This window comes from Branchiostoma lanceolatum, chromosome 15 (assembly GCF_035083965.1).
Source record: "Branchiostoma lanceolatum isolate klBraLanc5 chromosome 15, klBraLanc5.hap2, whole genome shotgun sequence".
Lineage (NCBI taxonomy): Eukaryota > Metazoa > Chordata > Leptocardii > Amphioxiformes > Branchiostomatidae > Branchiostoma > Branchiostoma lanceolatum.
The window spans coordinates 7,762,916-7,783,581 of NC_089736.1; the positions used below are offsets into that span (position 1 = coordinate 7,762,916).

General features: G+C 40.7%; 2 protein-coding genes across 2 annotated transcripts; both read left to right on the forward strand.

The window, feature by feature from the left end:
* Nucleotides 1-5,115: 5,115 nt before the first annotated feature.
* On the forward strand, nucleotides 5,116-7,579 carry LOC136420779 (uncharacterized). Its single transcript, XM_066407883.1, has 3 exons — nucleotides 5,116-5,454; nucleotides 5,660-5,785; nucleotides 6,610-7,579. The coding sequence occupies exons 1-3, from the start codon at nucleotides 5,400-5,402 to the stop codon at nucleotides 6,858-6,860; spliced, it is 432 nt and encodes a 143-aa protein (XP_066263980.1). The 5' UTR covers nucleotides 5,116-5,399; the 3' UTR covers nucleotides 6,861-7,579.
* A 378-nt stretch (nucleotides 7,580-7,957) lies between these two features.
* Nucleotides 7,958-18,971, forward strand: LOC136420838 (sphingosine-1-phosphate lyase-like). Its single transcript, XM_066407952.1, has 13 exons — nucleotides 7,958-8,075; nucleotides 8,678-8,934; nucleotides 9,567-9,694; nucleotides 10,080-10,204; nucleotides 10,732-10,897; nucleotides 11,835-11,951; nucleotides 12,844-12,995; nucleotides 13,702-13,801; nucleotides 14,187-14,301; nucleotides 14,848-14,969; nucleotides 15,407-15,503; nucleotides 16,929-17,047; nucleotides 17,480-18,971. The coding sequence occupies exons 1-13, from the start codon at nucleotides 8,059-8,061 to the stop codon at nucleotides 17,603-17,605; spliced, it is 1,641 nt and encodes a 546-aa protein (XP_066264049.1). The 5' UTR covers nucleotides 7,958-8,058; the 3' UTR covers nucleotides 17,606-18,971.
* Nucleotides 18,972-20,666: the final 1,695 nt, after the last annotated feature.

Here is a 20,666-nt window from a genome sequence, read left to right on the forward strand (position 1 = left end):
ACAAACTAGCTTCTCAGACACATCGCGGCGGTATTATACGACCTGTTATACCTAACCCATGCATACCTAACCTCCAAACGTTGTTTAAAGCTAGTGAGGATACCCCTACTGCGCTTTCTAACGCTTCATAGCGTCCTCTCGTTCATTTGGGCTTGTCCGGAATAACTTTATCTGTTATATACCATGTGACAGAGTAGATGAAATAAAAAGATGAATAAAAGGAAGTTAGCTTATTGGAACAATGGGCAACTTTCTGTCAAGACTATTGAAAACGCCATTGTAACTGAATTGTTAAAAAAAAACATTTTAACTTAATATGCACTAGAGTCACCGTAGCCACAACCATCTTCTAATTCTACTAACGATTTACGTCCAACAACAATTCTACGAGGTAAAGATATGCTTTAGTGGTTTGAAAGTTGTAAAATGTACTCACGTTTTCCGTCCAGTTGTTGTATGCCGACCAGTTGCCTTGTTCTAGTACGTTGTTCTGTTTCCTAGCTGCACGGGCAGTGTTGAAGAGATGTGGAATAAAAGTGTCTCTCATTGGCCAGTTCCGCAGCCGTTATGTTAATTTGTAGACCCTGCCTGGCTTTGCCGACATGGAGGCTCCACGCGCCAATTACCCCACAGATCCCCGTGGACTTGTCAGCAGATTACCCCTCAGACAATGCATTAAGGAGGATCTGAGAATCTCAATAGAAATCCCTGTCGGCGTGTGGAACTATAAATGTGTAAAATCGCCCGACTTACAATAGTCGAATCAAATCTACAGTGACGTAAAAGTTTTTAAACGCGTCATGCTTTGCCTTAGATGGCCGCTTTACGTTTTTTAAAGCTAACCAGCCTTAATTACTTTCAAGAAGACTGAAAAGTTATAGAAAGAAACCGAAGGAGTAACCTGGGGAAAGCTTTTAAAGACGTAAGAAGTAGTGATACTTTTTTCCGATGACCACTTGTGACTAGGCTTTTCTGTGAGAAGAAACCCATTATAGCTTGGGTAAATTTATGGCCCTTTTTTTCAGATAATTCCTCGGGCTAGTGTCTTCTCACAGCTCTAAAAGCACCTATCAGTCTTTATCATCTAACTAAATCCTTTGATAGATTTTTCCAAATCTCTGAAAACACTGTTTGGCAAGTTTGATGAATCAACATAATCCTAGTATTCATCTTATACTTATTTTGTTTTAACAATTACGCTAATACACCAGTGTCTATTATTGCCACATAATAAGATAAACGTGGTAACTATTGAATGCGTGAACTGTGTGACTCTAGATTATCAAGTACAGAAACAACTAGAATAATAAAGACCGGAGACCGAGTTCGCAAAAAGTACAGTACAAATTGGTCACAGAGTGAGATACATTTTCCACCGTTGTGAACTTTGATTGGTAGTAAATTCAATCTACCGCTAGCTGCCGACATCGTTTTTGGTATAAGTCTTTATAGCCCCACATACTAAGATGAGAAAAAAGACGACGGGCTATTTCTAGCCCATGCATGATAATGTCTTCATATTTGTTCCCTACATGACACTTGCATTAGATGAAAGCATCATACTAGTAAATTTAACTTGCATTAGCTATTAACCAGGCCTTACTTAGTTTGCGTAAAAGTTGTGTCGTGTGCCAGCAGAACGAATGGGGCCAGAAGCAATTATCTTTTAACGCTCTAATTTTAACCGTTAAAAGTCAATAAGAACGGTAATAGCGACCACAGAGAATTTATCATCGCATGTAGACTTAGCCTCCGGCTTGTCTCTGTCAAACCAGCAATGTAGGAAGTGGCTGAGCCCTCAACAAACTATAGCCATCTGAAAACTACCACATTCTACAAGAAGTTTTTCACGAACACGACGCCTCTAATCGTGGACATTGGAAACGGTGCTCAAAACACTTTCGTCTAAGTATGGCAAAGAACAAAAGTAAGGCTGAAGACTCTAAAACACCTGCTGGACTCGATAAGAGAGTTTAAAACGAGATTGTAGCCGTGCCATACATAAAGCGCAACTGATTTGCAGTATTCATACTCATGTTTGCTGGTTTACTTGGATTATTGGACAAGGTCAGAGTTAGTGTGTGCAGCCATGCAGAGGTGTTTAGAACCAAATCACTACATCCACGAATGTTTCTGGTGGAATGATTCTGTGTTAACATCAATGAGTTTGAGCTTGCGCGCGTGTGTTTGTGTGTGCGTGTTTGTGTGTGCGTGAGTGTGTGTGTGTATGTGTGTGCGTGTGCGTATGTGTATGTGTATGGGTATGGGTATGTGTGCGTGTGTGCATGCCGTAGATGTATCTGTGCGTGCTTAGAAGTATTACTCGGTAACTTTCCAATGATGAAACATTGTGAAATCAGGTACAGATAGCTAGGGACGTCGATTGACTTTGTATTCCACTGCTTTTCAGAAGACACATAACCGTGGGTGTTTATTCTAATTTTGCATCTGTATGCATAGACGTTATGAAAGTCCAGTACTATACAGAAGGAGGTTTATGCATTCATAAACGTCTGCTTTTATAAGCAAAACAATTACGTTACAAAATCGCCCTATTTCAAGAGAAATCCGACATTTCTCGTTTCGATGCATTCTAAATCCAAAATCTCCACAATTTAAATCGAAGCAATGGGAAACGTCTGGACAGCGATACTATCTGTATCAGTGTGTAAATATAGTCTATATAACCGCCCTTCGGCGTGACATGCCAGCTTTGCAGGCACGCGGAGTGGTAACAGCTTGTTATATTACACTGAGCGACCTGCCATACCTAACCTTGAACATCTAGCCACAAGCGCCGTTTAAAATGAGGACGTCCCTATAGTACTTGGTGGCAGTAGGGGCATACTCATGTACAGTGCATCAGTACAAGCTATAATTGCCTGCCTATGGGCGCTGCCACTCTGTCTGATTCCAGCTGACTTCCCCATAGACGTAGATGCTGTGGTGTGGGAGAGTAGATCATTGCACTTCATCCCTGTAATCTGAAATCTGAATTGTGTGAAATCTTCCACACTGAGTTCACATCAACAGGCAAATCGACGAACCGTTCGTCACTTCTTTAACTTCTAAGTATGCCGTCACGACTTCTGTAAGGTCTCGGCTTTGTAAGAATCCAACTTATTACCTCCTATTGTCAGAGAACCTAACACGACGCCCGGCGGGTTTTGTACGTGGCGCGAAGATTTGTGGAAAGACTTATCCATTTACTGTAAACTAAGACGTCTCAATGAGTATCATCAATGTGTGGAGTGCTAGATAACACAGACTAGCGTATTGAGCCGTTTGCAAAATTACAGTGAATATGCCTCTTGTCAAGTTGAAGTTTGTTGAACATACGTTACCGCACATGTTACGTGTTGAATGATTACACGTTTTGAAAGACCGTCACGAAGACTTTACATATCAAGTGTCAACATATGGGTTTGGTGCAATTTTTCCATTTATCACAATAGAAGATACCGATTCGGAATTAGTGTACTCTTTGGCAAACGATGTGCCGTCTTTGGTAACACTGTACTCTTATCCATGCTTGTTTCCAGCGCATTTTGTTAAGCGTCGGCTGTGAGAAAAGTCTATTCGTACGAAAAGGAATAAATCTAAATATATCAGAATGCCGTCAGACCACGTGAAAGACCTGAGCTATTCTCTACCACGAAACTTCTCTTTGCAAACTTTTGGGAACATTGATAAGGGAATAGATTGACAACTAATATCTAATTCCTGATATTTGATTGCCTTGTTCAGATATGACTTATATTCCTTGACTTTAGTTCCCTGAAGGAAACTTTGTACGCTTCTAGCTAAACAGATAAACTGTCTGTCCGACTTTCTTTACTCACGGCGTTTTTGTGACAGCCAGCCGAAGGGAGAAGTGACATTGTAAATGCGGGGTGGTCCCCACACGTTGGGAGGTGTTGATTATAATCAATACAACCTGGGAGGGAAACAAATCGGCGCCACAGATTTCTCGTTCAGCACCAAGGCCAGACATAGGTGCAGCAGCCTAGTGGGTAGAGTGCTCGCTTTGTATTCAAGGATCACGGGTTCGAACCCCGTCCGCGCCATACCAAAGACCTTAGACACAATTCTCTCTCTGCGTGGTACCTAGCACTTACGTTTTTGTGAATTATTGCTGCCCCGTGTTGTAGTGCTTGTACACTGTGCGGCCCAAGGGCTTTAGAAAAGGAGACGGTCACAGTCCTATACACGCAAAAGTGTGGGAAGACCTTTAACTTTTCTTTTAACCAGTAGATAACTACATGTACCACAGGTGGCCAAAACTGGAGACTTTTAGTAAATCTGTACAGAGTTATGCCATTCTGATTTGATTACATGGATGACGTCCGCGCGCGCATCAATTTTCGTCTATTTCCTAAATAGATATACTAACATACTGTAGACCATGCAAAGCAGCTACAAAATTAGCAAATAAATGCCGTAAATTGCAAAAACATATTTCAGAAAACGGATACTAATGTCTAGAATGCCAAAATCATTTTCTGTGTGTTTTGTCATTAATTCAACCTTCCTCAACACGTAGATTTCATATTGAATTCAACTTTTTTTTTTAGATTTGTTTCTTATTTTCATTCGCACGCTCGCATCAATTTTGGGGTTTCCAAAGGATGGCATCCATATAATCAAATCAACATGGCCGTATCATAAATTCCGTGGCTTCTATAATGGTTAGCACAGGCGATCACGAAATGGTGGTGTATATGTGCACCTACCATCTTAGTCGTCTCAGAGGCTCGTCAAGTTTATATTTCAGCATAGCCACTTCAGCAGGTAGACATTTCTAGATCTTCAATCAATGGGGATTTTGTAGCAGACGACAGATGCACGCGACGTTCTGTATATCTACATACCTGACAAGGAAAAACATCTTTGACGCGTTCAAACGCATTCTAAACGTCTTCACAATAAGAAAATTACCACTTCTATTCTTGGATCATCGACATTCACAACAAGAGAGCCGTTTTTCCATGTATTGCAATAGCTAGCTACCGCTATCCTTCGCCGTGCCCTTCAATCGGACCAAGACAAGCCACGGAGCTGTTCTGGAGGACAAAGATCGCACCGAACAATAAAGAAACTAAAAATTCCCACGTAGAGTTGCATCCAACCGCGAAGAACCTTTGTAGACGGTAAAAGTATTCTTTCACAATAGAAGATGCACTCGATGGCGTGTGTAGTTAATTGTTCAAACTTATACCAACGCGTTGTTGGTATCAATTATTTACGCAGTGGAAGCGATACGTTAGGCATTCGGTAAAGAATGGCGTGATCTGTTTTGACAATATTTCTTTTGTTGTCGGCTGCCTATTGTTTGAGAGCAAACGTTGCAGTGCACTGATCTAGAAGCAGGTTTTGTTCATTTCTCTGCAACGACCATCATGGCACTGAAGACGTTTTCACTGTGGCTGTTTGTCGTCTGTCTGGTAAAAACAGGTAGGAAACTTCTTATTAATTATTCTCTTTACTCGTTTTATACTTAAGCTGAATATCTAGCCATTAAATGATTGGAATGATCTTTATATGCCAAAGACAATGATCCTACAAGGAAAATACATGTAAGTGAAACTTGAAGACTCAGGTTTCTTGTGTATGCCTGTTCTCATGTTCCGTGTTTTTTTTTCGTGATCTTTTCTCCTAGGCCTGAGTCTGAAATGTTATTCCTGCGAACAAACGCACGACAACCGTCTGTGTAACACGGAAAAGTGGGTGGTGGACTGTCCTCAGCCTGAGATGGACACCTGTATGACAACCATCGATTACGACAGTGAGTTTTCCTTGCCAGTTCATGTATAAGTCCTCTTAAAGGTGCTCAATGTAAGATTTTGGGCCGCGTATCTTCAGTTTTCTAAATCTTCATTTCTTCTATAACGAAATCTTCCCATGTTGAATTCCTTCTACATAACTGAATACACTAGTCGGAATGGCAAATAGCGTAGATGACGCAGCTACTTCTAGACTTAATGAAAATGACAGATTGTGAATAATTTTATCTCTGACGTCATAGCTTGTTCAGATAGATCAACAACTCGCGTGCAACTACATGGAAACCGTCAGAAACAATTAAGACACCAATCAACATCCTGCGTCAGGTTATTGGATACCAACAATCAGAGATCACAGTTGCCAAACAGAAGGATTGATTATCTATGACTGTTACATATGACTGAAGAAAGAAGCTTTAAGGCTCCACATACAGATAAGACAACATTTTCAAAGAACAACACTTTTGTTGGCCAATATTGTTGGCATTTGATCAGCAGAGTTAGTCAGCTAGGAGGGCTAGATATCCACAACAAGTGTCATGCAAAGGCTCTACGAAGAAATGAGAGAATAACTGACTGAATGAATGAATCAATCAATCAGTCAATCAATCGATTGATCAATCGATCAATCGATCATAGAATGAATCAATTGACGATGAATCAATCAATGAACCAATCAAGGATCGGTGACTGGATGAATGAAACGATGAATGAAGCAATGAATGAGGCAATTAATCGGCCAATCAAACAATCAATAAATCAATAAATCAATCAATCAATCGATGAATCAGTCAATGAATGACGCCAATGAATGATCTTTCCCCAGAAACCCGAGAGCCGTGGCACCAGAAGATGAAGATAGAGAAGACGTGTTCTGTGAAGTCTGCCTGTGAGCTGGAACAGGAGAGCGGGCTGCCGTGCTGGCGCGCCGACATGACCGGCGACCTGTACGCATGCGTCGACTGCTGCTCCGAGGACAAGTGTAACGTCGCTGGGGCCGTTGCCATGGCACCGCAGACGACACTGCTGTGGGGGCTGGTGGTGGCGGTGGTAGCCGGGCTGGTTACAATGAAATAAGTACTCCGTGTTTGAAGATGGTCTATTTTACTCGAAGAACACACGTGCATTCATGTACTAGTCAGATGGAATTAGAATTGTAGTCACTATAGGAAAGATAAATGTAGTTACGTAATAACTGATATTAGCTCACTGCTACTGCTACAACCACACATTTCCACTGGACTGAAACTGTTGGTAGCCAATGTACAACCAAAATACTTTCTAATTGCAAAATACAAAACAAAACGGTACAAAATGGAAAACAAACGATTGGTCTCTTAGGTCATTGAAATGCCATTGATCATAGAAATATCATTAAGAGATTATTGGAAGACTATGTTCTAGTTCGATAAAAATAAACATCATACAAAGCATGGCTATGCAAATACTAGTGCCACACATATTAACCACCATGCATACCACTGTCTTTTTGTTTAAAAGACCATGTAGTGAAATGTCACAACGACACCATGCGGCAAGGAGCAGTAGGGCCCATTACACCCTGAAAAAACAAACTAAGTAGGTAGAAAATGCTCTTTGGTATAGAAAAAGAACTGTACCTTCATATGTATAGTACTTACCATAAAAAGATGTCAAATAGTCAACGATCATATGACTAAGCTCACTCACTCAGTATGTAATGGTGACTGATAATTGTTTCTGATGTGTATCACTTGTCGTAGATATATGTTATTCATTGATATGGTTGATAAAATAAACAGGACGCTCACAAATTACACTGATTGTCAATACCACTGTTGACTTCGTGTCCTGTCTAGCCTGTATTTACACAAGCTCTCAGCCGGAGGTTACTGACCCCTACCCAAGAGGTTAAAGGCGGTTACGGAAACCGGCTGGACACTAGGAGCGCGATTCGTCAGGCTAGTGTCCTGTCTTATGTTGAATTTTATCCGAAAAAGGAAAAGTAAAGTAGCACCAACTGAGCCGTAGCCTTTTTTTACTAGCACTGTGTTCCGGCGATTATCCTCTCTCTGTCTCTCAGAGATTTACAATGGGTTCATGGTGCGTGCCTTATGCGTCACTAACTTCTGAGTCAACTTTAAACACAGTGACCTTTGCACTCGTTACGGGTCAACTAACAACGGTGGACAATGGTGGAAAGTACAAGGTACAATGCATGAACCTTTCCCGGTAAGTAACAGATCATGAGGTTTTAGTCAGAGCTTGAGCGAGGCGAGTGTCAACCCGCTGTCCTATGAAGTCGGAACCAAGGTAATTATATAAGATATCCGTATAGTACTTTCAAAAGCATTAGGAAATGGTGTTGCCGCGATATTCAAGTAACAACTTTCATGTAACTTTCCGGAAGGAAAACATACTTTTTTTTTCTTCTTTTTGCTCGTTTCCTTCTTCTCCAAACACAACTCAGAACTGTTACTGGAGGTGTAAGCACCTGGCACCATGCAGTTGGTGTTTATTGATTACACTGAATTTCTTGAATACTATACAAAGTTGTTGGACTAAGTTCTGGAGGTTATCTTCCCGTTCGGGGCCATAATACTGTGAATGCCATGTAACGTTGCGTAAGGTCACCGGGGTACAACGTAGGTAGCGGTCGCATATAAACAAACACAGACTTTGGAACTGAGATTATAGTAGTATAGGAGGCGCGGGGTATATGATATTACTTTGGTGGTAATGTAGAACTTCTCGAAAAACAATGCTAATGTTTAATACTTAGTTGAATATGTTAAAACACTTTGATTTTCGTTATTCATCACTCTTTGCATGCGCCTGTGTATTTGGGGAGTAGCAGACTGAATAGCTAGCCTCTACGATAATGCCTTTGGGAATTTCTATATCAATCTTCCCAGCATGGAGTTTCTGTACTGGACGGAACACGTCCTCGTTTCTCTCCTCCTGGCCGCGCTGGTGCGACTAGCGGTGACGGAGGGATGGCAGGGGGTTCTACGGGCGGTGCTGGTCGTCCTGCGCTACGTCCCTGGGATCGGGGAACTGATCAACTGGATCATCCACATGATGGCCCTGCAGTTCGCACCACAACTGACAGGGGGCAGTGCCAGCAGTAAGAAGGACAAGAAGCCTCCTCGTGTTGCTCTGCCCAAGAAAGGTCAGGTCAATGGTAGAAAACCCGTGAATATTTTACCAGCAAATGTAGACTGCTTTACTTTCCTTTTTTGTAACGATTGCTTCACCACAGTATTGTTATATATGCCGTTTAGCAGTGCCTCATAGCTTAGAGAGGCACTTAGTACTGCAGTCTGTTTATGAGGATACCAAGTAAATTTATCTCATAAATAAATCAACTGAAAGAAAAATATTTTCTCTCTATTATAGGATAAGATAGAAATATGAAAATCAGTCAACCACAATGCCCAACACCAGTGGCCATTTTTGCTATTTTAGTATATTAATAAGTCAGTTTGATCTGATCATTTCATATGGAAGTGCTCAGATACATTCTGATACACAGGATTAGTTGGTTAAAATTATTCAATTACAATTTAAACTACATATACTACAGTCAGTTTGCTTTTTACTAATGATAATGACAATGGTATTTGAAATTTTTGTAACTGAGAAGTAAACACTCTGCCTTAAAATTTTTATTTCCAGCTGTCTGTCCAAGGGAATTGCATCATACGGTACCGGTAACAATCTTTTATTGTTTTTTTTTCATGTTCTGATGATGAGGAGGAGCAAACAATAGACAATGAAAATAATTTATTGTCATCATTGCAGGTCTGTCCTGTGATGACATACTTCAGGAGATGAAGAAGTTACAGAAGGAGAAGGATACAGACCCCCATGCTGGGAAGATGTTTGCCTATGTCTACACTCTACAAGACGATGCATCCAAAGTACAGAAGGTGATGGTTTTATATGTTATAATGATAATGATTCACACAGTATCTGCAAATTCCACCATAAACAAGGTTTGTGTTATATCACAACCTAAATGACTTTAACTTGGCTAACACAGATCAGTCCAAACTGCCTGAAGAAGTAACGAAGTTCATAAGCCTTGGGGAGGTGTCAAAACAATGGACAGGCATAAGTTGGTTGCACAGACTGCCCATGACACTCTTCCTCCACCTTTCTTTAAAGTCAGGTCAATGCTAGAAACCCTGTAAACCAACGAATGCAGACTATTTTACTTTATATTAGCCAATAAACCCCTATATTTAGCCTATCTGCATGTAGGCTACTGTGTTTTTCCTAGCTGATTCCTATACTGTTTTTTTGTCTGTTCAGGAGGCGGTAGACATGTTTATGGAGCAGACAGGACTGGGGGACCATCACGACCGGTTTGTACGAGAAGTCTTCCAGTCCTTCATCCATACCAACGTCCTCAACCCTTTTGTATTCCCTGCTCTCAGGTAGGGACTTGTAACAGGTCCAGACACTATCGTTACAAAACTGGTGTGTGTGCGTGTTACAGTGTGTGTGTGTATGTGTGCGTGTGCATGTGTGTGAGTGTTTGTATGGGTTTTGTGTGTGGTTATGTGTGTGTATATATGTGTGTGTGTGTGTGTGTGTGTGTGTGTGTATGGATTGGGCATGAAGACTTAGATGTAACCTCCAATTATGACCATCATACATTATGACAGATATAGAGGGAATTCTGTTCTTCCAAAGGACATGTAAACATCGCTTTACTGCACATCCAGTAACTGGTGAAATATTAAATCTAGAGCTTCTGACTAGGACTGCTGCTTAAGTTAAGTATCAAAGATTATGTAATTCAGGTGCAGTAATTTTACATTGAAGTGGGACGTTTTTAATACAATGCTGCTTCAAATGACCTTCAAGTTTGAAACACAGCAGATCCAGTAACAAGATTATACGTAAGGGTTTTTAGTGATGCCCTTTGTGATTTCCTTTATTCTGTTTACTTTTACTGTAGGCGGTTTGAGATAGAGACGGTGAGCATGGTGGCATCATTTCTCCATGGCGACGACCAGGTGGTGGGGTCGCTGACCTCGGGTGGAACAGAGAGTATCCTGATGGCTGTGAAGACGTACCGAGACAGGGCCAGGAAACTCTACCCACAGATCACCCAGCCGGAGATGGTAGATACATTTGTGTACATTATATAACAGATATGGAATCTACATATAGAATACCACATGTCGGGGGGTCTGCACAAATTGCCAATTTGTGCCAGCTATAGTGTAATTCCTAAGGCAGACTATTTAGCGACACCCCCTATTTGGACACTTTTTACTATTTTCTCAGCAAAGACTGGCTCAGAGACTGGTATGTACCGCAGACAATCTGCCTCTTAACTGGTACTTTTTTTAATGATGGTTAAGTCAAACTTTCAGCCAATCAGAGGTCTGCAGTTTGTTGTTCAGTGCACTTTGATGGGTGTTTGATGGCCAACATATGCATGTGTATGTGAGGTGAAGTAGAAGATAAGGTTACACCAGGTAAGGCAATCTCATTGAAGTTGTCCGGAAATCTGTGTTGTTCCAGATAAGACAAGGTAATGAATATATACTACTGATAAAACCTGCTTAACGCTGATAGGGCTCGGGCAGTAGCCAAAATTGTTACTGGCAGTTACAGTGTAAGTTGTACAACCCAAAGTGAGAAGGTCTTGGTATATTTGGCCACTAATTTATCTTCTTTTGGATTTTTCCTATTAAAACTTGCCTCTTCTCTTTGGCAATGCTGCTTGTCTATTGTGGGCACAGTTGTGAGGTCCCTTGAGTAAGTTGAGTTTGGTTTGTGTCAAAATTTGAAATTTATTGTAACACTAAAACTTTGTTACAATGTTTCCTTTTCATTTCAGTGCAGACAGTCAGTTTCATTATAGTTTCATGTTCCTTAGAATCTTTTTAAAAAAAGAATGGAATGAATGTCTCCTTTTGATATTGCAAAAAGCTTTACTTTCTGAATCTGAATTGGGCAGCCAGTACAACTGCCCTATGGCATAACACACCAGCTTTGCAATGGTGTGACAGCAGCTGGTGTCCTAAGTTGTCTGATACTTTTTTCCCACAGGTTGCTCCCATCACCATCCACCCTGCGTTTGAGAAGGCTGCGTCATACTTCTGCGTGAAGATGGTTCATGTTCCTGTCGGGCCAGACTTCAGGGCAGACGTCACCGCTATGGAACAGGTGCACCCAGCATTCTTAACCCTCAACATACTAACTTCTGGCCACGCAAATGTCAGGGTTAACCTTTAGCACACTGAAGTAGCCATTTGGCACCCCATTCTGTATAGCTATTGGTTACAGAGTCAGGCAGAAGGGAGATTGTTAACTCAAATATATGGTTTTTTTTCAAATGGAAGTTCATCTATGAAGGTAATTTGAATTATGAACCTGAAAAACTAAAATGAGAATGAAATAAATCACCTTGAGTGGTTAGCGCTTTACTTCTTGTACAGAAATGCCGTATCAATTCTTTATACTAACTATATATTGTTTTGTTTCTTTTACGTATTAACCAGTAAAGCACCTCAAGGCATAACACATTCAGTTTTGCTCAGTAAGTGCTAGCTGAATAACACTGGACTGATAGTTTTGTTCTACTCAAGCAATTATGGACCTGTGCTGTTATCAACAGTAGTGGTATGCTTAATAAATGGCTGAGACCCCTAAAACAGTAACCGGGTATCCAAACCTATTTTACCTTCTGAGTCTGCCTTCAGGTGTGCGGCCTGACAAGCGTAAACCCCCTGGACAGAGCCGCGTGGAAGAGCGGTGTGACGACTAGCCTACTACTGCCCACCCCTGTGTCAGGGACCCCGGCAGCAGTATAATCAAATAATAGATACTACTACTACTACTACTACTAGTCTCTTTTGTCCTCTTCTGCAAATAGGTCTGACCTTGTTTGGTTTGAAACCGTTTCCCCTAAGTAGCTGGATATTGCAGAGAGGACAGAAGATACTTGGGAGCTATAATAGGTTTGGATACCAGGCTACTCAAACACAGGATCTCTGACTTAGCATCCTTAAGTAGTGTGCATAGCTACCATATTTATTCCTGCTGATCTTTTCTGTAGGCCATCACAGGAAACACCATCCTGCTGTGTGCCTCAGCCCCTCAGTACCCCCATGGCGTTGTGGACCCCATCTCTGACATATCAGCCATGGCACTGAGGAGGAAGCTGCCGCTACATGTGGACGCCTGCTTTGGAGGATTCATGTTACCATGGTGAAATAATCATAAGACAGTCAAGCCACTCTTTCACATAAAATACTAGCATTGTAGGCACATTATCATCCCTTTCCTTGGTGCTGAAAGACCGCCCCCACTCTGTTCTAAACTGTACCATCCCTTTCCTTAGTGCTGAAAGACCTTCCCCACCATGTACTATCCTGTACCAACCCTTTCCTTAGTGCTGAAGGGCCTTTCCCCACCCTGTACTATCATGTACCCTCTAATGCCATAGTGCTGAAGGACCTTCCGCACCCTGTACTATCCTGTACCATCCCTTTCCTTAGTGCTGAAAGACCTTCCCCCACCCTGTACTAGCCAGTGTGTTATGTCAAAAGGCGGTTATTCCGGCTATAGAGATACAGATAGGGATACAGATACTATTCTGTACCATCCCTTTCCTTAGTGCTGAAGGACCATCCCCACCATGTACTATTCTGTACCATCCCTTTCCTTAGTGCTGAAGGACCCTCCCCCGCCTTTTACTTTCCTCTTCCAACTTTTGTACTGGTGATTTTTGTCCATACAATGAAAAGCGGTTTATTGATAATGATAACCCATCCACAGTAGCTTGAGTGAAGAAGTTCTAAAAACACTGTCCTTTTTTGACACTTAACTGTTGATTTTGATCTCCAGATGAGATACATACATTGCATACTTTAGAGCTGATTTTATAGACTTCACTCTTCTCTACACTTCCCAGGATTGAGAAGCTGGGCTATCCTGTCCCAACCTTTGACTTCAGGAATCCTGGAGTGACCTCCATGTCAGCAGATATTCACAAGTATGGATATTCGGTGAAGGTAGGCTTCCTTCAACTATGTGATATCATTATGTTATAGGTATGGATTAGATTGATAGTTTGAAACATCTACAAGAAAACATTTTAGAACATTGTTTTTACTTTCTTGTTCATATTGAGACCACGATCTGTGTTTTAAAACTCTGTCAACTTTAAAGAATATGTAATGGTTTGTATTATAAAATTTTCCCTCTTAGCCACAATGAGCAACTATTCAAACTGAAGTGTCCGACTGTCTGTAAAATTGAAAATGTAGTTCTATTTGGAACTTGTAGAAAAAAAGAATATCTGTTTTCATTCCCCAGTCATTGCAAGCACAGCTTTTCTGTAACCCATGCATGCCTCTGTGGTAACACAATGTTTGATACTCTTCCTGTGTGTAATAGGGTGCAAGTGTAATTCTGTACAAGTCGACGGACTACTGGCGGTACCAGCTGTTCTCCTACTCTGGCTGGCCTGGGGGGATATTTGGGTCGTGCTCCATGGCAGGGTCCAGGCCAGGTAAGGGGCATTTGACTGCCTGACTTGGGTTGGGGAAAGTCGTATTGAGGTCACCTGGTGGCGCCGAATGGCAGCCGCCCAGACCCTTGCGACAGTTCCACAAAATGCAAGTGTGGATAAGATATTATATGTTGTGTATTATGTGAAACCTGTAAAACCCTGCATCAATTCAGCGCTAGAAAGGCTGCCAATGCGGGTAATTTCTGACCAATAAAAACCATTATTATTTGTTGTACGATCACTAACTGAGAGCATCGCTGGGATAGTCATACATGTGTAGTACACAGTTCAGCTGTCTGGTTACAGAAAAGGCTGTTTTAGATCATTCTCAGCATTTGGTTCTGGCACAGGTAGCCTAAAGATTTTATGATATCAAAATCATATGAGGGCCTACAAACTATGTGGCCACTCCCTAAGCCATATCACTTTTGTAGTTACAACTTTTGTTCCAAGCGTGAAAGTGGTTGATGGAATATATGTTGTCAACTCTTCCTTTGGAAACTGTTTTGAAAAGAGGCTAATTCTTTGCCTTTGTGCCCTTGACAGGAGGAAACATTGCGGCGGCCTGGGCAGTGATGAAGGCTCTGGGTGAAGATGGTTACATGAAAACAGCCAAGGAAGTCATGGAAACAACAGAGTTCATGATCAACAGCATCAGGAACATCCCAGTATGTATAACATCATAACTGATGAGTCTTAAGTTTTTTCTTTAAGAATTTGTTTCGTCCTCTGTTTTTTTTATAAAATGGGACCTCTGGGGAAATCTCCTAGAGCATCGGTCTTCATAACGTTACATGCAGGAAATCATTTGTGACTTAAGTTGTTAATTACATGATAATAAGGCTGCCTTGCTCCTTGGTTCTGAACATTTTCTGAATAAATCTCAGCTTCATTTTTTATTTGTTTTCTTCCATATTAAATCTTCACCAAGAAATGAGAAGCGATAAATGTGTAGTTATAGTAGAAAGTGCATACAAGTCAGTAAAGAATGATAAAGGACAATTATAAAGAAGTCATACAAATATTGTGCAAGACTATCAAAAAGTGTATACCCAGGATAGTTAGTTATGATAATAAGCTACATTATTGTTGTCTTCTACTACAGGGCCTGTGTATCCTTGGGGAGCCTCATATGACGGCGTTTGCAATTGGCTCCAGGGGCATCAACATTCTGGCCCTGGCTGATGAGATGGAGAGTAAAGGTAGGGAGGATCAAGTCTTATCTGTGTGTCTGTGAGAATAAACAAGTAAGCAGCAATGATGGAATGTGATGTTAGCTTCTTGTTTTTCTATGCATAAGCCCCAGTCCTCAGCTTAGCGGCTGGGCTGTCAGTTATTACTTGACAGGACGCTGTCGTACGGCACTGAGGGGGGCGTTATTGAGTTGGCTGACTACTACCCGTCGGGGCAGAATTGCAATGGTCTGAAGGCTGTCATTTAGCACCAAGGTGACCTCAATATGACAATTGCCTCTGGTGAGGTCTGAGAACTGTACAGTTATGAACCACTCACACCGGGAAGGACCTCTACTCTGTTATAATCTCTGATGGCTAGATAAGTTGAAAGCCTTTAGAGACATGAGCTCGAGAGAAATTAAAGGTAACAAAGCTAACAACCTCAGAACCTTTCCAACTACATTTGCACCAAGTGTGGTCATTACCACCATGGAAGGATATGGCTTCTGAGTCACAGCTGATGCTGCCCATATCCCAGAGTGCTACTATCATCTCCAGAGATGGAGGCATTCCTCTTCCTACTACTACAGTTAGAGACTGACAGTCTGCAGGTGCATGTATTAATGCAGACAGCCAACATTACAAGAACGGAAATAGACTGGCTTTGTCTTTGAAAGTCGAAATCAGATGGTCCAACTCGAAGGTGAATAAAGGAATTGTAAGAAACAAAATAAAACTGCAGAAAAAGTTTAACCTTCTTCCATCAAGGGGTTCCCACTGGGTTTTAAAGTGTTTCAATGGGTTATTAAGTTAGGCAGGAGGTTAAGTTAATCTATCATTCCCTTTTAAACCTGAAATCGAGGAAGATAATGCAAAGGTGAGACAGTGGAGTCAGTACCTTGACTGTGAACTGAACTAATTTGGAAGGACAGGAACTCCTTTCTGCAATGAATGACAAGAAATTCTGGAGAACGAACTTAACTTGCTTCACCTCGTAAGAGGAAGACCGATAATGATGATGATAATGATGGATATGGCTTAAACAAACAGATGTCCCACTGCTGAAAACCAAGTCTTTCAGCAGGGCTCGAGAATTCTTGGGAATAGGTGCACTGGTACACCTAACCAAAAAAGTTAGGTGCACAACAAGAATTTTGGGTGCACAGCTTAAAATAAAGTAGAATGTCAGCAAACGGCACTACAAAGTTTAACCCTACTGCCTCTCTTAAGAACCTCAATCTGTTATTCTATATAGGTAACTTCAAAACTTAAAACAAGCCATTGTACAATAGTACCTTAACCCTGTAGCCTACCAAAATATCTTCGTGCACCAGTGCACCCACAGTTAAGAATTAGGTGCACAGCTCCAATTTTGGGTGCACAAAGGTGCACATGCACCTAGTATTTCAGAACAACCCTTCACATACCCTGATGACAGATACTATTTTCCAGGATGGAGGATGGAGAGAATCCAGGATCCTAACGGCCTCCACTGCTCTGTCATGCCGAGCCACACCAAGGTTCGCCAGAAGTTTGTGGAGGATCTCAGGACCGCAGCAGAGTATGTGAAGGTACGGATACATGGATACACTCAATCTGAGTATATAGGTAGTCTATAGGTTATATAGTGTGTAGAAGTTATGATGGCAACATCTACCAAAAGTGAAAGTGAAAACAAAAATGAAATTTACACGTGATTGAATCAAATGAAGTATTAACTAAATAATATGAAAACGAGACTGGTATCCACTTAAACTATTTCAATTATTTTGTAGAGATTTTGGTAGTAGCAATTGGCACAGTAAACAGAAATCTACATACATTATTTAATATACCCAGTACAGGGCTATTGCAGGTAAGGTGTAGGTAAACATCAGAAAAAACTGCACAACGCCAGTTTTACGTACCTACAATATGCAGGTCACCAGGTCTTTTGAGCCCAGTGTATTGTTTCTGGAATACCTCACTTGCCTTCTACAAAATGCCTGTTCCTTTTACTTCAGATTCACAAGAAAGCTTCAGAGGAAGGAGCATCTATGGCTTATGGTCTGGCTGGAAAAGTCCCAGACAAATCTCTTGTGGACGACTTCATTAAGGAGTTGTACATGGAGTTCTACACAAAGTGCTGAAGACAGATTGATTCATCTCATGGTCACTGCCATACTGTAGAAATTTGTAGAACCGCAAACCTAACAAAGCGCTTAATGTTTGACACACTTTTGTTCACAATAACTCAACATTTGTGTCGAAGAACTACAGCGTCTGTTTTGAATATGATTTTCCTTCTCTCATCGCATAATGGTTCACAAATGGAAATACAACACGAAATAAGACAAAACTACATTTTCAATTGCTATCTTGAATATCATGTGTCGAATCTATTAGCCATTATAATCAAATAATGGATACTTCTAAAGCTGTTGTAGTTGAAACCTTCCGTTTGTCAGTTTCTAGGGGAAATGATTTCCAGCATAATTGATATTTGTGATTTTTAAGAAACCTATTATGTGTTGACCATATTGTGTAATCATCATAAGTATCTTCAGATTTGTCAAGTCCAAATTAGCTTTTAAAAGAATATCTTAAGATATTAAGTTAACTTAAGTTAATTAACTTAGAGTTAGATTAAGATAGATTTACTAATTTGAAATGTGTATGTATTTCCAAATTCAAAGTGGCAAGTGTTATTTTGACCTTATCAACAACTTGCAATGTATATGATAATTCATTTATCAACAAAGTCTATGCAGGTGAAATCTATGAGTGAACAATAGTAGAGAGTAAGGTTTTTGGAATCTTAAATTCACTGCAGAATCTGTTGTGGAATTACCTATATGAAAGTGTTTTGTTAACATTATCAGTAACTTGCCATGTAATGTCTTCCCTGGGATGTTAGGTTATTTATTTGACAACAAAGTCTATACAGGTGAAATTTATAAGTTAACAATAGTAGAGCGCAAGTTATTTTTAATCTTAGATTCAATGCAGTTTCTGGTGTAGAAATGCCCATTTGAAAGTGTTACATTGATATTATGGTAACTTGCCATGTGATGTCTTTCCTAGGATGTTAGATATGCGAGCAAAATCTTACAATCACTGCAGTTTTTTGTTGTGGAAATGCCCATCTGAAAGTGTTTTTAACATTATCAGTAACTTGCCATGTGATGTCTTTCCTAGGATGTAGTTGATTTATTTGTCAACAAAGTCTATGTGAGCAAACTTTGTACATGAACAATCATAGAAAGCAATTTTTTGGGATCTTAGATTCACTTCAGTCTTCAGGTCAACAATTCTTTGATTTTGTCACAGTAATTAACTTCAAGATCATTCCAACATGTTATTGTGGGAAAGCTGATATGTTAGTAGTTCTATGCAGCTCTCATTGGCTATTCTATTACAGAGGAAGGACAGGGTCGAATAAGAGTTGACTTTCTCCAGACAGTAGACCATGTAGACTAAGCTATGTGACCAAAAAATAAATATTCCAAACAATCACTATGTTTCTCATCTTCTTTCCCATGTCAAGACAGGAACTAAGTAATGATTAGCCTTAAAGGAAATGGCTAAGAGGAGGGGGATTCAATATTAGTACACATACCTGTGTGTGTGTGTGTGTGTGTGTGACATGTTTTTATATAGAATAAAATCTAAATTAGAAGTGATCATTTTACACTAACATCATAGTTCTTGAATAAATAAGGCAACGTTAATTTCAAAAGAATTTTGCCCCAAATTCTGACCATCAAACGGCTCTCCCCAGCGCCCAATGTTTTATGGCACCCTCAGTGATCCACACACCTCACAATACTTCCATGTCCATGTGTGCGATACAAGCTATATGTGGATGGCGCTCAGCACCAAGGACGGGAATGTTAAATGTGAGTTACTCCAAAGCGCCGACTAACGGCTGAAAATATCATTGCAGAAAAACTGCACCGAACAGCGGCAAATATTACATAAATCGCTAGGGGGCCTCACTGACACGTGCAGATGTTACGGATAACTGACATACCTTGACGTTATTTATACAATAAGGCACGATTGGGACAAAAGGTCAGAGGTCAATAAGCATACAAACATCCTGACCGCCTGGGTTGACGGTAAATTTCTGTTTGTTCATTTTCAAGTTCATCTCTAAAGGAGGCAGAGACTGTAGCGGGAGACCGACTCAGTGCCTAGAGGAGGCAGTACTTGTAGCAGCAAGGGAGTACCCAAAAGCCAGGTGAGTTATGTACCTAAAGTCTTCGCGTGACGCCGTCACAGGCAGTGTAAACGTTAGGCTAGCTGTATCCGGGAGCATTGTTGTGAAAACCGGTATTGATTCTGTGCAGGCCAGCGTTGACATAACATGTTTTATGTGGCTTACTGTGAAAGACATAGGAGTAAGGGGCATGTCTGATGAGGTTTCTTGATTCATCCCCTAATGACCATATTTCATGGTTTCATAAAGATATCTAAAGAGTTGAGAGACCTTAAGAGACAAACCATGAACCAAGGCCAGTCATTCCTAGTTTCCTTCATGAATGTTTCGGCTGGTATCTCAGCGTGTTTCTTCCTTTTCGTTCCCAATATTTGTGTGTCTATAACTCGTCGTAGCGGTATTTGAATGTGACCTTTATCTTGTTCAAATGTGTGAAGTTATGACAACGACCTGCTTCCTCCCCCTCCTGTTTCTCAGCGCAGGTTGCCAAGCTTGTCTACTTGAACCCCTGATGGTCAGGGCTGACATCTTACCTCTGCTGAAGGGACTGGTGCAGAAGTTCATGATCCACGTTCAGCCTGGCTGAAGGAGAGAGGCTGCCCAAACTCACCCCATATATATATCTTTAATGATTTAATGATGGTATGTATTTCTACTAGTAGTAGATGTTTGTCTTTCATACACTTGACTACTGATTCCATCTATGTTTTGCAACTGAATGTAGATACTAGGGCAGGGGAAAGGTTGTGTTTTTATGTGGGAAACAAATCAAGAGTTTTAAGTTCAAATTTAAATTCAAAGTGCATACGACGCTAAAAGACAACATAGTGTTCTATATGTAACAATAGTCTTCTCTATGTAACAATAGTCTTCTATATGTAACAGTAGTCTTCTATATGTAACAATAGTCTTCTATATGTAGCAAAAGTATTTTCATTCAGAAACGTTTAGGAAATGAAGAAGTCATTCTCCCATTGATTTCTATTCAA